The sequence below is a fragment of the Trichoplusia ni genome, chromosome 15 (assembly GCF_003590095.1).
Source record: "Trichoplusia ni isolate ovarian cell line Hi5 chromosome 15, tn1, whole genome shotgun sequence".
In the NCBI taxonomy this organism is placed as follows: Eukaryota; Metazoa; Arthropoda; class Insecta; order Lepidoptera; family Noctuidae; genus Trichoplusia; species Trichoplusia ni.
The window spans coordinates 2695669-2711078 of NC_039492.1; the positions used below are offsets into that span (position 1 = coordinate 2695669).

At 36.7% G+C, this 15410-nt stretch overlaps 1 protein-coding gene across 5 annotated transcripts in view; it reads right to left on the minus strand.

The window, feature by feature from the left end:
* LOC113500948 (peroxidasin homolog) overlaps positions 1-9168 on the minus strand; it is a 231512-nt gene extending 222344 nt beyond the window's left edge. For all 5 annotated transcript variants that reach the window (XM_026881898.1, XM_026881897.1, XM_026881896.1 and 2 more), the window contains exons 1-2: positions 9068-9168; positions 385-592 (exon numbers count right to left, since the gene is read on the minus strand). In XM_026881898.1, coding sequence (XP_026737699.1) covers positions 385-445 — 61 coding nt within the window. In that variant the 5' untranslated portion in view covers positions 446-592; positions 9068-9168. The remainder of the gene's footprint in view (positions 1-384; positions 593-9067) is intronic.
* Between the last annotated feature and the right edge of the window lie 6242 nt (positions 9169-15410).

Genomic DNA, 15410 nt, shown 5'->3' on the forward strand with positions numbered 1-15410 from the left:
ATGTGATAGGACGAAGGACACGTTTAGCGTGAGCCCTCGCGGACCATAAATCACTGTAAATAATTTTCTGGCTACACAACACTGAAATAGATTTACTGAGATAAACTTGTGCTGACAGAATTGTTTGCTTTTATGTTTTTATTTAAAAATATATACCTAAGTAAAATTATTTATACGTTTTACAAAAAGAAATTCACATTCCCAGTCAAATATAATGAGATTTTTTTACTCTCAATTCTTGTTCCAGCAAAAGCTTTTTCTTCATAAAATATATACTTTTTGAAACAAACCCGTTCGTTGCTTTAATATTAAAAAGCTTTTGTTTTATGGTCCTCTTTTTCTATCGTTACATCTATTATAATACAGTAAGAGAGTGGTTCTGACCTGGCGGTATGAGATGCGCCAGCAGCAGCAACACGAGGTGCGCGGCGTCGCGTGCGCGCATGTCGCTAGCGGGGCGGGCCCCGCTCGCCCTCCCTGCGCATGCCACGCCCCTGCGCGCGCGCACACTCGCGCAACACACCTTCACACACGCACACACACACGCGCACTACACATCGACGCCGTCACTCTGTTGGAGAATACCGGTCACCTGAAAATAAACCACATATTTACTTTGCTCTTTCTAACATTCACATATATTATACTCGTAGCTTTTGTTTTACCAGACAATAAATGGCTTTAATAGCTACAACAGAAAATTTCAAAAAATATATGGTCAAAAGACTTTATTAACATCAAAACTCATTTCGACATATAAACAGCTTCTAAATTAAAGAAAAGCAATCTAATGTTCCCGAACATTGCAGAACGAAAATACAGCCTTAAAGTAAAGTGTATGTGTGAGAATTGCCATCGCTGCACGAAAACGGGACTCATTTCACTTCACGACTAGAATAAAGAGTGGTCAGACGTAATAGCACTGTTAAACGAATGATAAACTTACGTACTTATACGATGTTTCTAAAATTTATAGATATTGCTTGTTCAGGGTCACAAATAACCTACTCCATGATTACGTATCCCTACAACTTCAATTTTACCGCGCAAGTCATGTTTCACCTTCTCTTTAAAGTAAAATGAAAATGGAAAAGGGTGAAAAATTACGGTGTTTACTTCACTGACAACAGCAAACCCCTAAATTAAACGCCGAATAATTTAGCGAGTTTAAAAGAAATAACCTCGCTGACTAACTTTTACAAACCATGAAAGTTTTTAAAGTACAAGAGCTCTTTCAAACATGAAAGTTTTTTTCGGAACTGGGACGGTGGAATCGATGGACGAATGACGCAGGGGATGCTTGACTGAAGCCGACCGACATACAGCCAATGTTAGTTCGGAATCTGTTTCAGGAATACACGAAAAATCTAGTTTATTTAAATGGTGAAATATCCAAGCGACCGAAGTGATCTTTGTTCCGGACAAAAATCGTTTGAGATTGCATCCGTTTTAGTTTACTGCTCACATCTGGTTTCAATCAGACCAGAATGCTGCCAGCTTACTATTATAATATACATGTAATACCATATAATCGTAATACACATATGACCTTAAAGGGCCAACGCCAAAGAAAACAACTGTAAACGTTTGGGGGCAAACTTAGGTGATTATCCTAATTAATACCCATTCTCGTAAATGTGAGTGAGCACACGCCACAAGCTACCGGCTATGGGGTAGTGTGCGACTACACCCTGGGGAACAAAAGGTTTTTGTGAGCGCTATACACTGCGATGTACAGATTATGTTTAGCTGATAATGTAACCTTACAACGTACTTAAATTGTAAGACAACAATTATAAGTACGCCTATAATTGTTATTCAATGCACTTTTCGTTATACGAGTTCTCTGAAATAGATCAGCAATTTAATATGTGATACATATTACATTCTGCAAAGCTGTGCCAAACCAAACAGGTCGATATTAAACATTCTTAGCGCACGTCTAATCCCCGAGCCCCGGATCTGACAATAATAAGGAAAACCGAAGATAAAGTAGAGAGGGGTATCATAAAACACATAGTTAAGGTAAGTTTTAAAGTAACGTCGATACAAAATGTCTGCAGCGATCATAAAACTGTTGGGAGAGCAACTTTATCGATAAAATGTATCGATAAAATAGCGCACTAATGTTATAAACACTAGCTTGGAGTAGATAAAAGTAGCGGCTACAAAGTTAGTGTGTACCGTGTACATAGTGTACGTGGAGTACATATCATGCAGTTACACTCGTCTGTATCTTGTACTGGTTCTATTTCCATCTAAGGTTTAGATGGATAAGTTTAAACTAGGAAGATAGATTTACAAAAAAATATCTTGGAGGTACCGTAGTATAAAAACTGTGCGTAAAGTAACACCGAAGACAAATTGCATTTGTTTAATACTAATCCAAAACAAAAACTTGCTGAAACCCATTTAAACAAAACCATTGATGTTTCCCATTGAAACCGTTTAATTTGGCCTCAGACATCTCCGGGCTATGATTGATAGCTGTTGCTAAAACCGCGCAGTGCTTAGAAACGTTATTTAAACTCGGCGTGTCAAACTCATCGGGCTATTTATTACAGTGATCGAGTGTTCTCAATGTCTTCCGCGAGTGCGCTTCCTACAGAACCAACAGTTAATAACTTATTGAGATGTAAAGGAATCCAGCATTGGTTGGTAACATTTCTTAAAATTTTTTTAAGGTTTTGTGCAGCGGTAACCGAGTTTTAGAGAAAATTTACTACTTTTCATAAAACAGAGAAGGAAAGGAATCTCTAAAATCCAATGAACAATAACTATTCAAAGCGAAAAGGCTTTTGGAAAAGCTCGTCATATAAACTTGCCCATCCTAAATATTTAAAGAACTTTTTAACCTTATCTAGATAGGAACAAAAGCCGGTGTAAAGCAACGTTGCACATATCCGGGTCCCACGTTCCGTCCATCCTTCGCAAGCTCAGTAAAATAGTGTTAGCGCAAAGGAAAATGTCACCACAGAAGGCTCACTCAATTCCATATCCTGTGTAATACGACGAGCCTTTTGAACTGGTAACTTAAATTTGTAGCAAAAATGTACAATATAAATAATAAAATGTCTTTGTAATGGCTCATTTTTTCTGTGGAAACAGAAAGAGTCTGTGTCCTGCTATTCAAATTTGATCTCCGACATTTTAATCCAATACTCTCAGAATTTGACGTGGGATATTCAAGAAGACTTTGAAAATATTAACCTTCTGTACTTTTCTCTCTTTGATGGTGCCATGTTATAAGGAAGCAGGGTATAAATTGTTGAAGTCTCTAAATGATGATAGGTTTTGGAGTTTTTGCCTACCTACTACGTAATAAGCTTTTTCCTTCAGTCAAGTTGGTCGGGAATTTGAGGCGAGGTAAGCACTTTATAGATAAATCAATGTTATACGTAAATTATGTGAGTGGGAAATGAGAAACTTGTACGATGTATGGGATGAAGGATTTATTGGCGAGCTGATGGTATTGGCTTTCAGAAATGCTCTCGGCGTAGTGTAGTACACGCGTATAGTTCTGCGTTTAGATTGGATGATGTATTCCGTATGCTTGTTTTATTGTTTCAACTCATACTGAAGCCTTTTTTAGAATTTTATTGGAGGCTTTCACTGCTTAAAAAATATTTAAGTAGATCAAAAGCTGTGTCCAGACTACTTTACTGGCTCAATTTATTTCAGCGTGGCACCACATATCCTCATCAGCCTGTACAGTTATGGTTAAAAGTTTGTCGCGACGATAAAATCGCACTATACCGACATTCTATGACGCTATCAGATCTGACGTCACGAAAAAGTAACTATTGTTCAACATCAACGCCTGTCCATTGTCTTTTTACTCTGATGTGCTGGGCTCTGAACCCGTTTGATTATAATTATGAAGTCACAATCTGTCAAAAACAAATATTTTTAATTTCGTTCCAGTGGTTCGCAAGAGACTGCCGCACAAAGTGTCTGTGCCAGATACAAGAGTTAACAACTATTTGTTGAACAATCGAAAAAACCCACGTTTCAACTTTTGATAAATATAGATCACTCATCATACATTTTTAATACCTCATCAACAAACTAGCAAGATTCATAAAAATATCACTCACACTCACACAGTAGTATAAAATACAAGTAGCCAAAACAAAATTCGAATCCCGAGCGTAACCGGTTTGAGTTAATAAAATATAAACCTTCACTCATCCCAAAAAAAACAATAGAAAAAGTATTAATATCACCCACGCGGGCCTGTTTATCCCAAACAACAAAAAATGAGATTGCTCCCCAGTACAAGAGCTGCAAACCATTTTACAAGAAAACTTTGTGGAGCTCCCGAACTATTGGCGAAGTCGACGAGGAAAACCGAAACAACGGCGTATAGCTAAAAATAGTAGTGACGCACATATCGAGAACTTCTCCTCCGACAAAGTACACAAGTATTAGCGGCTGAATGTTTGGGATTAATTGCTGAGATTATTGTTCAGATTTGTTAAGATTTTCCGGGTTCCGTGCCCACTGCCCACTAATTAGGTAGAGTCGAGATTCGATACAATATTACTGTTACATAACTTATAATAATGTTATTGGGGGGAAACAAAAGTTAATCTAATCGCGTGCCAATGACGGGACCTGACAGGGCTATAACAGAGACAACCACACCGTGAAAATCAGGGATTGCGAGCAGAACTCTAACATAAATATACTATTATGACAGTGGCTGTCCAATATATTCCAGCACAACTTGCATAACACAATGCCTTTAGTCATTTGGAATTGCAGAGCGTACCTATTTATTATTATAGACAACGTGACACTGTTTTATAGTTCTCATATGCAAAATACGCAAACTAGATGTTGAGAAAATTCCCATATTTACGAGCATACCGTAACATAACGGCATAAATTTTAAATAATCGAATTCTACGTTCAAAACAAAACCGTTTGTTTTAGCCACAGAGCAGTGCGGCGCAGCGATACGCGGTGGACTCGTGCCTGATGTGACTGACTGCGGAAACTGTAATGCTGAGGCTTTTTGTCCGTAGCGAAAAAGTCGAGAGTAACTGAACGAAAACTGTGAATAGCTCTATAGAATTTTGTTCGTAGTAAATTATTAGGCTCTACTTGAAAATCATTAGTACACTAATATAATTGAAGAAGCTTAATATTTGAAGAATTTATAAATGAAAAAATATTTTTGATATTAGTACCTCATAAAAACAACATTAATGACTCTACTAATTACAAACTAAAATGTTCGGCGCTTTTCTAGAAAAATACTTTAAGCTTAATTTAACATTCACAGAAAATAAGCATTCCAGGAGAAAAGTATTTAGCGCCTTAATTACTAGTCATCAAGTGAAACATTGATTAAAGAAAATTAATTTAGCTTTACACAAAAACTTTTGCATTCGCAAACTGACGGACGAATAAAATAAACATCGTATAAAAACTAGAGGACATCTGAATATTTACTTTCAGTATCCTCACACAGGACATAGTATTACTGCTTGCGGCGCGCTGTGTCCGTCCACAGTACACACATACAGCACTTGCATACATTCCGTTCCTTTCATCCTCCAAACGACGGTTTGATTAAACAATTTCGTTGCGCACCAAAATAAAGTTTTTAATCTTTCGATGTGGCGGATGTAACGTCAGGGAATCGGGGCCAAACAAAGACTCTGCAAGTCGGACGATGTCGAGGGATTTTTTTTTAATTTTGTGTGCCGTGTCGAAGGATGGGATGTGGGTGGCATACCTGATTGTATGCAGCGCGTGGCGGCTCTGTTTGTTTTGTACGAGAACTGACGATCCCGCTACTATCTGTGCTTCAAAGGTTTTGGATGACGATGAAAACCGTGTAACTCATTGCTGACTCATTCGCTTGGGGTATTCAAGGAATAAAATAAACATTATTGTTGTTACATACTAAAACAGACTTTAACAAAACGATCTATTTCACAAAAGCCTTTACGCATGTCAATCGGGTCTACAAATTCCCAGAAATCAAGATCGAACGTCGAGACCATCAAAGTTCTCGACAGCTAGATCAAAGCGTCTAAAAACTCCCCGAGGAAGTCCTTCAGTCATCCATATTAAGGGCTTCGGGAGTCGCGCGACCTTCGAGTCCTGATAAATGTAACGCAAAAACTTCAGGCCTAAAACTTTGACAAAAACCAGGTGTCTCGTGGTTTCGAGATAACGATTTTTTACAAAGTTTTCCCAGCACTCTGTCCTATTAAGAATTTTATATCCATGATTCATCCGAGAGGTGCGACATGGTGAGAGAGACAAATCGAAGCCTATCAAATGTTGCGATATAGCTAAACGTGATGGTAGAGCGAAATCTTAATACACTCATAGTTCTGACGAAACCAATTATTTGTTTCTTACAATTATGATAGTTGCAGTGGGAGGCAAAACTTATCGAACTTGGATATTCATTCACCTACAGATAACTATTTTTTTTCTTTATCATCTTTGTTATGCCTATTCCTATTCTATAATTGTATAAAGGTATTGGGTATTACGTCAAAAAAGCAACACAAACATTATTAACCATACTCATAACATACTTGTAACTTCCCTTTACTAACAGTGTAAAGCCTAATGTATGGAAAAAATATGATAGCATAACTTAGGAAATATACTTCGAGCCAGAACACAATACAAGCCAAGTTTTTACAGATACCTGTACTTTATTACCCATTTTTTCCCCAAATGATCTGTTCCAAAACTTTGCTTTTACAAAAGCTCTCGTACAGGGTCATTACGATATTTATCGGGTAGTACCTTGAGGTTATACAACCCGCGGGGGATGTCAGCCCTAAACTTCAGCCTCGTAATGAACATCAACGTCGAGGTCTGCGAGAGTCGCGCCGCGCCCTAGCGCTGGGACCGCCGGCGCCGCGCGCTAAGCAGTGCGACCAAACCTTATATATATAAATACCAAAATAATTATAAATATCAAAATAATTTCATTTCTCTCACTCGTATTAAAAAAAAAACAACATTTTTTCAGAGTATGCCAACAGCTAAAATTCAATTTAGTATTATGCCATATCAACCTACTGAAATTGAATCAATGGTTAAATAAACGTGCAGTTTTTATGGCACTCAGCCGATAGAATATTTTATTACCAAACTGGCCGTAAAATCCATAATCATTAAGGTTTATGCAGCCAGGAAAATACGCATTTTTCTTTATTCGCACTAAAAAATACGAGTCATTGAAATCGCTACCAAAATCGTAGTGTTAATCGAATCCCATTCGATTTGGCATGCACTCGGAATCGATACGCAATTTATTGCGCACAGCCCTGACCCGAAACCCAATATTGGGCCCAAGACGATAATTTTTAAAAGTTTCACTCCCCAATCTTTTGTGGCGTCGATGGCATCAGAAAATCGTTTTACGCACACAACGGGAGCAATGAATCTTTGTCTAAGTTCTCGGCAGACGACAGAAAAACTTGAGCAGAACACTCATAGCGACAATGATAGATCATTTGCCGCCTCGGGGACTTATAACCGAGTACAACAGCCTAAATGTAACCCTGCGCGTCGTAATACAAGAGAAACCTTTATATCCTAATAACTAAGAGCCTAGATGCCTGCGATAAGAGTGCTTACGTCACAGAGTAAAAGCCTCCGGAATTAAATAGGCCTCTGTAGAACCAAGGACAACTTTAAGAGCCTGACTCCAATTTGAACCGGAATATAATTTTGAGATCAAATGATTTACATGTGGACACAAATTCAAATTGTGATCACAATATAACAGCTTTTACACATAATAGTTGCGTACGACCTTAATATTTTTATCAAGAAACAACAATACGTTCTAACTTAGCAAACAACCAAACCCGGCTTTCTTTATATCAGACTCCCGAAAATGTTTAAATTCATCCCAGATAAAGTACAGATAATATTGGTTTAAATAAGCGAACGTCGGTAAAAACCTCCCCACGTAATACCGAGTCCAACCTAATTTGAATTATCTGTTCGGGAAAGTCAATTTCCAGGCTCACCTTGATCATAAGTGTGTATACCTCATATAGTCATACAGCGAGCGAAGCCGGGTGTGCTTCAATAAACATCTCCCATTTATAACCCCATTTTAGTCGTCAATCTTCGTGACTCAATCAGGATCCCCGAGATTCTTTTATGTATTTCAAGTCTAGTACAAGTTGTCAGCGCAGGGAATTAAAATTTGATCAGTACTTACTAACTTAAGTATGACATGTATGAACCCTTGTGAAGGTTCAACGGATTCCTTACGTGACTAACGTTGACATCAAAGATTCAATTTGGGCACATTTCCTCCTTTTTATTTTTCTAACGTCTACTTTTATAAACAGTGTAGAATAAACTATGTTCGTAATGTAACGAACCCTAATTGTATTATTTCGTGATCAAATTTCACTAGTCCATCGTGGGTGCGCTTACAAATGAATACAAAGTCAGTCCGCCGTCCAACCCAGTTTTAAAACAAAATATGTTAGCAAAATTAAAAATAATAAAACCCAAACGTCACTTATAAACTTAACTAGATAAAAGTTCGCGGAACATTATTATGTAGCTTTTATTATATTACTAAGTTCTAACCAACTCGTCAATCTTCTACCATACTTTAACATTTCCATTTACAAAAGAATGTCCAAGGCAAACTGGTTTCTAACCTCTAAATATATCTCTGAATCTGTCAAGTAGCCAGAACTTTCAAATGTAGTGAAATATACCAAAATACACGTGTGTACGAAGAGGAAAGGTCTGAAGCATGTCGACGGCTTACAAACCACATCGTAAACCAATATCTGCGGTTACGTTTACTTTGCGAACGGAAACGCTAAGCCACGAGATAGTTTCCGCTTCCAACGCGTGTTAAAACAGTTATTTAAGAGTAACATGTGCTCTACGAAATGTTGCTCCTCGCCCGGATATTACAGCACAGGTAATTAAAGTGAATTACGTAATCAAAATGGTAGAATATTACTTGTCTGTTATATAGGATCAGTGATCACTATATCTGAAGTGTTCAAGTAGAAAATGTCAGTAATACAATTTCTCGAAAACTTACCCAAACCCCTATTCATAACACGTATAGATGTTAGGAAATTGCAATAATAACGTTTGAATCAATAATTGTACCTTCAATGGGAAAATATTTTCTATGCGTCATGGAAGGTCAGAAAAAAAAACAAAATAGGAATATTTTTTTTTACATCATTATATGGCATCCGAAAAAAGCAGCACAAAAGAGGTTAACATTTCTTAAAAAAATACTTTTCGACACTTTTAGAATCAGCCTAAGTAAGTTACGTATTATTGGATATCTAAACTAATGCCAACGTATATCTCAAAATAGTTTTGACTATTACTGAACACACAACGTAAGTCTCCCAAAACCCCGATAATCCAGTGAAAGTCAAGCCAACATCTGCCGAGGCCCTCAGGCCAACATCTCTTAACATAAAATCAGCTTTTACGATAGAATTTAACATAAACACTAAAGCATTTTAATTATAGAGGGCAGAGTTTGAAGAAAGTGCCGTCTATTTAGTCCAATCTTGATCCAGTGACAAAGATAAGGCCGGCTGAAAGCGGATCCCCTACAATCTAAGCAAACTTATTTCACTTTACATTGTGTACATTTGAATTTAAAATGTTTCACGAAACTCGTCACGGTGGGCTGTGTTTCGGAGATAGGCTTCATTTGTTTCTCGGCTGTATGAAGCTTTTGCAACAAATTCCTGGAAGAGGCACATGATGTCACGTTACATAACTGCACTGTTATCAATTTTATTTCAATGAATTTGGTTTATAATATACAAAAAAAAACATAATAAGCTTAACGATATTTTTATTTTCATCGAAAGCCTGTATAGGTTCCATTAGCTTTTGATAATTCTGAAAAATGTTATTATTATTTGTTTATTTAGCAGTGTGCTATCAATAAAATACGAGCACAGTTAAACGCAGGTCGCTCACTAAACGTACAGCTAAATAAAAATATGATTCGACAAATGAGTGTGAACAGAAATAAATTACTTGTAGTGCCCGACGAGACACATTTGTTTGAAGTTTTAATAAATAAGTCGCCGTTTATTACGCGTAACTAATCAGACGTTTTAAAATCTCACCGTGACCGGATTGTGACCGATTTTACTTTATTACGTACACATCAATGTTAAAAGTTTATTTTAACTTTTCTACAAATCGATAGATCCAATTATTTTAAGTGACTAACGTTAATTACCGCCAGAAACTACTTCTTAGAAGTTAGATCAAGTAAATAATATATGATATGTCATCAAGGCTCAATATTAAAACAAGGCGTTGCTAACTATATTAAAGTCTCACGTAATTCATAACACAACTAACATAATTCGTAATAACAAACTACATTAATACGCGGCACACGGACTCTATAAAACATTCAGGCGGCGCGCGGCGGGAAAAATCCGGGCAAGGAGCGCGCGCTGTGCACACATCCGCCGCTTTAATTTTACCTTATAGTGCGTGGCCAAATATTTGCCTAGTATTAGGGTGGATTCACACGGCTGTAACGACGCTATTAGCAAAGACAACAATTTCAGCTAGTGCAGGAATACCCGGCGCAGTTGATTGGGTGAAATTTGCTCGTCAAGCTGTAAAGGGGTTAAACCCCGGCAGCTTGTTTACTGGGCTCGCATCACTGAGCAAACGGCACACTGCCGCTGTGTGTGCGGCGCGCACTACTTGCTAAATAGATTAATGATCGCCCTCATTATGATTACTATGTGAGGAGAGGACACTGCCCCCTCCCACGACTTGTCACCTAAGTAGAATGTTATTCAGGCTAACTTATTACACTTTGTTCACAACAATATTGAAATACAAAAGAGATCCTTTTGTTTCTGAAATAAACTGTCTGAAGTAAGTCTCCAACTACATGGATTAAACGTGTCTGCCTTTTAATTGAAGTGATAAGAACAGGATCATTAAATAAAGCACCGCCGTGCGCCGTGCAGACTAGTTCATAGAAAAATATTGATAGCGGTTTAGTATCTAGAATGTAAAACTGTCCTTAAAAGTAACGACAGTCTAAATTTGTTAAATAAAATATCTACTTTAGATAACAGTAAAAAGTGCGCACTTTACTTATTTTATAGCCGACATTATTCCAACCAGACCAGATATTAGTCTAGACTTTAAATTGGCCTTTAAAACGGGATTAACAGTAAGACGTTCAAATGCATGGCAATATATCGCGCCGCCGGCAACAATGAGCAGCGCGGAGCAACACGGACCCATTCCCTGTGAATGTTAATTGCCGTGTCGTTGCCGCGGAATTTCCTGCAATTTGAATGGATTCCGACGGTCACGTCACCCGCTAAGAATTTTGTGCACTTTCACGGAGAAAATGAATTCGCGGTTAGGATCATTCTGTTGATTACACTCCGTGAACACGTATTTTAAATAGAATTCTACTTTTGTCCATTGTTTATTTTTGACAAGCTCTTAGCTGCTTTGCTCTTTTGAAGCTTTTGTTGAAAGCAATGTTTTGTGTGCTTTTGGAAAATGTATTTTGAGCTTTTGTGCAAAAGCAATTTACTCAACGGCTTCATATTTTCATGTCATTACCGTGAGGTATTAACTGGATAACAAAGTCGCATCGACTTTACTCAAATGAAAGCTCACTAGTTATGAGGGCATTAAATAAATAAACAAGGATGAAACTCTGATTAGCGGCGTCCACTTGAAAGTCTCCCGAAGTCGTCCACCAACATAAAACTTGCCACTATATTTCAATCAAATTACTTTGAATTTTGAACGAAGTCCAATACTTTATAAACATTTTAGAACAAATTATCACTTTCTTGTATAAATTGGCTTTCACCGAACCCAAACTCCAAGTATTTGATATTAATTAAGACGCGTTAGACTATAATATTAATCCGTAAGTTGTGTTTTTTTGTGACAACAAGACAAACACACATGTAATTAGGATAATAAATCAGGCGCCGCGCTGTGACGGACGTACAGAAATACCGAGCATGATTTATATAACTGTAACCAGCGGAGGGACAAAACAACTGTTATTTATAGACAGATGTGTTACTAAAGTGATGATATTAAAACTGTTTGTTTTGTTACTAGCTGTTGAAGCTGACCAGAAAATAATGTAAGACCTCACAATCTCTCAAATTTTGAAGGAATTACTCACAAGAAAAATTAACATTACCTACACAACAATAAGAACAGATTCTTTATTTCATGTTCAAAAATACTAGTAAGAAGGGCAGAGTTAGTACACCCACATTGACTTACAAGTTTATAAATAAGACACCTTTGAATAGAAATACTCGACTCGGGATCGTCTTACTTACCTCATATAACTGACATTGAAGTAACTTAGATTAAATACGACTTAAAATAATATTTGTTTTATGTACTTTCCTTCCTGTAAGCAACTTTAAGATTTTTTCCATGCATCCGCAGCAGACAGTATCATGAGCACTACTTCATATATCTAGGTACAAATAAGCACTTTCCCCTTTTTTTCTGAACTTATAGAACCCTTGAAAAACTAGAATGATCTATAAACTTTTTTATAATAACTATCGAGAGGCGGACCTATGATACACCACTACTCTATTGAAAACCAATAGCCATGAATAACAATTATACTTCATCTACAATACTATTCTATCAATAGATGGTGCTGACGTAAAACCAATCAATATACTTCCACGTCTCCCAAACATTTATTTAAGTAGAGATAATTAATCAAACGCGACAGGTCCAGTAGACCGAGCAAAATAACAAAAATGTGCAATGTTACAAGTTCGAGGGACATTAACCCCGTTCTCTAAAACGTGGAGATAATTTGTTGAAAGTCTGGAAGTGGCGCTAATCTGAAGATAATGTAACAGCTGTAATAATATAACTTTACGGCCGTTTCATTGAGTAACCGCTTGATTTTATGGAACAAGATGGATGGCAAGACTGAATCATGAAAATGGCTTCATTTTATTTGAATTCAACTGAATTGTTATTTTATTTTTGACCTATGAATTATTTTACACAAGAAAGTATCTAGATAGATTAGATATCATCTTAAAATTAATATTTTCAAAGTAAATATTTTGTCTTATAAATCAACTATCTATAGATGTATTTTTAAAAGGCTAATGAATGTCTTGTAGTCTTGACTAACAGTTGGACAGTTAGACGAAGAAAGGTGTGGTCTGTAAGAAAAAAAAAACACGGAATGAAAGAATAATTAAAACAGTTCTTGGTAATAAAAATATCAAATTTTAAGTTAACATCTACATATACCCAGAGACGTTTCAAAATTGAAGCAAAAAGGCGTTTCCGAAACGAAACGTTATTTTAAGGAAATATGTACTTTAAAACCATTTAGTTAGAAATCAATATATTAAAAATACTACTAAAAATATTTTATTATTCGTACATATATAAAAAAACTGGAAACTTTATTCATGGACATGTTTTACAGAAACAAGTTTAGCTCTTAGACTACAACCAGCAATAATCCTGCGTGATAATACACTACTATTATAAATTCAATCAAAACGCTATAATTAAAACCGTAATGAATGGCGTCGGATAAACGCGCTTAATGTAATAAGGTCTATCAATAATCATTAGGTTAACGTGGACGGGTGCTCTAACGTGACTTAAATACCATTAACTTGGTATTTCTGGTAATGTGTAACGAACAGGACCAGCTGGTTTAGATAATAGTTATGTAGACAAAGATATGAACAAGAATAGTTGAATATATATTTAGAAATTATATAATTTCTACTAATTCTCCCGCTATGGATTTTTACAAATATTCAATTCACGTAAACAAAGAACACAAAAACTTAACACACCGGTAATCAAACCCCTATCACGTTATAAAGTAAACCAGACCACTCGACTATCCACGCACTACTGCAAACAAAGCATCAAATATCTATGTGACAAGTGTAAAATTACAAATACCCAATGCAATTTAACGGTCATCTTTCAAAGCTTTAGATAGAGCTCACTAACCGCCAGATAAATAACAGTTAACACTAATCACCGCAAAACGTACAAACACGCGACAAAACACGACGCATTCAGAAGGGTCCAGAAATAACGCGATTAACAGCGCATCGCGTGTCCTGCGAACACTACGGAGCTGCGCACGCGCATTTAATTGCTTTAAAAATAAACTCTCACTGTAATGCGATTTCAGACTTGGACTTGGCTTCAAATGAATTAAATCTAGAAATCTTATATTCTATTATACAGTTTCCTTCTACTTAGGCAGTCTTTGTTACTTAAAGATTGTCTGAGTGTCAAAACATAAGATGTGTTAAAACACATAAAAGTTAACACTGGAAATTGAATTTTTATTTAACTCCGAATCCATCCTCGACTATCTTCGGCCTTCCTAGCCCGACCACAGCGACTAACCACTAGCCACATTGCAAATCTCACGTACCTGGCCAAGTCCCGGCAGTCTTCATACCTAACTTGTATAATTTTATTAACATTGTTTGATCTTCACCAACTTCCAATCCCATTCGGTCCAATTTCCAAATCCTCAATATCGAACAAAACATCTCATTAACAACAAGGAACATAATTTAATAATACAACATTATATCGTAACGCTTATTATTTATTATGTTTATTGTATGAAAGGTTCTTCAATTCGCCGAAACCAAGATTTAATGAAATCATATTGCGACACAAAAATACGACGTTGTTAAGAGTCCTCGAACATATTGTTCCGGTATTCTGTTGTAGTCAAGTACCCTACGCCTGAAGCGTGGTAACAACTTTAAGATATTAATAACATGATGCGAAATATTCTTTTTTTTGGCCTCGATTGAGAGCGCCACGTGTAAACTAGAAGGCAAAACATATAAAAAATATCGTGATCTTTTCAATTTATTGCAAAAACTAATTTCTCAACGTTGCTCAAATTCTTTACTTTTATTAATTTTTGGTATAGCGGCAACAGAAATACATCATCTGTGTTTTTTTTCCTATTTACCTAGCCACTTTAGCTCATGAGATCCAGTCTGGTGGGTCCAGTCTTGTACGGAAATCTAAAAACCAGTTTGAAAGGTCACACGCTTCAGAATACCTGAACAGTAATAGCAATGTGTATGGTTTCACTTGAGATTGTCAAACACAATAGAATAATTACAATACAATAGACTCTTGTCAAGCTGTGACAATCAATACGAGACACACATGATCCGCACAAGACCCGCGCCGCGCCCTCCCGGACATCCGTCATCACGACAGACGCGCCCGATGCTTAACAACAATATATCGAACCATTAACAACATTCGAAAATACTCGAAACACAATTCGTAAAACAAAAGCTTATACCGCAATTGTACTCAATACAAAGATACTTAATTAC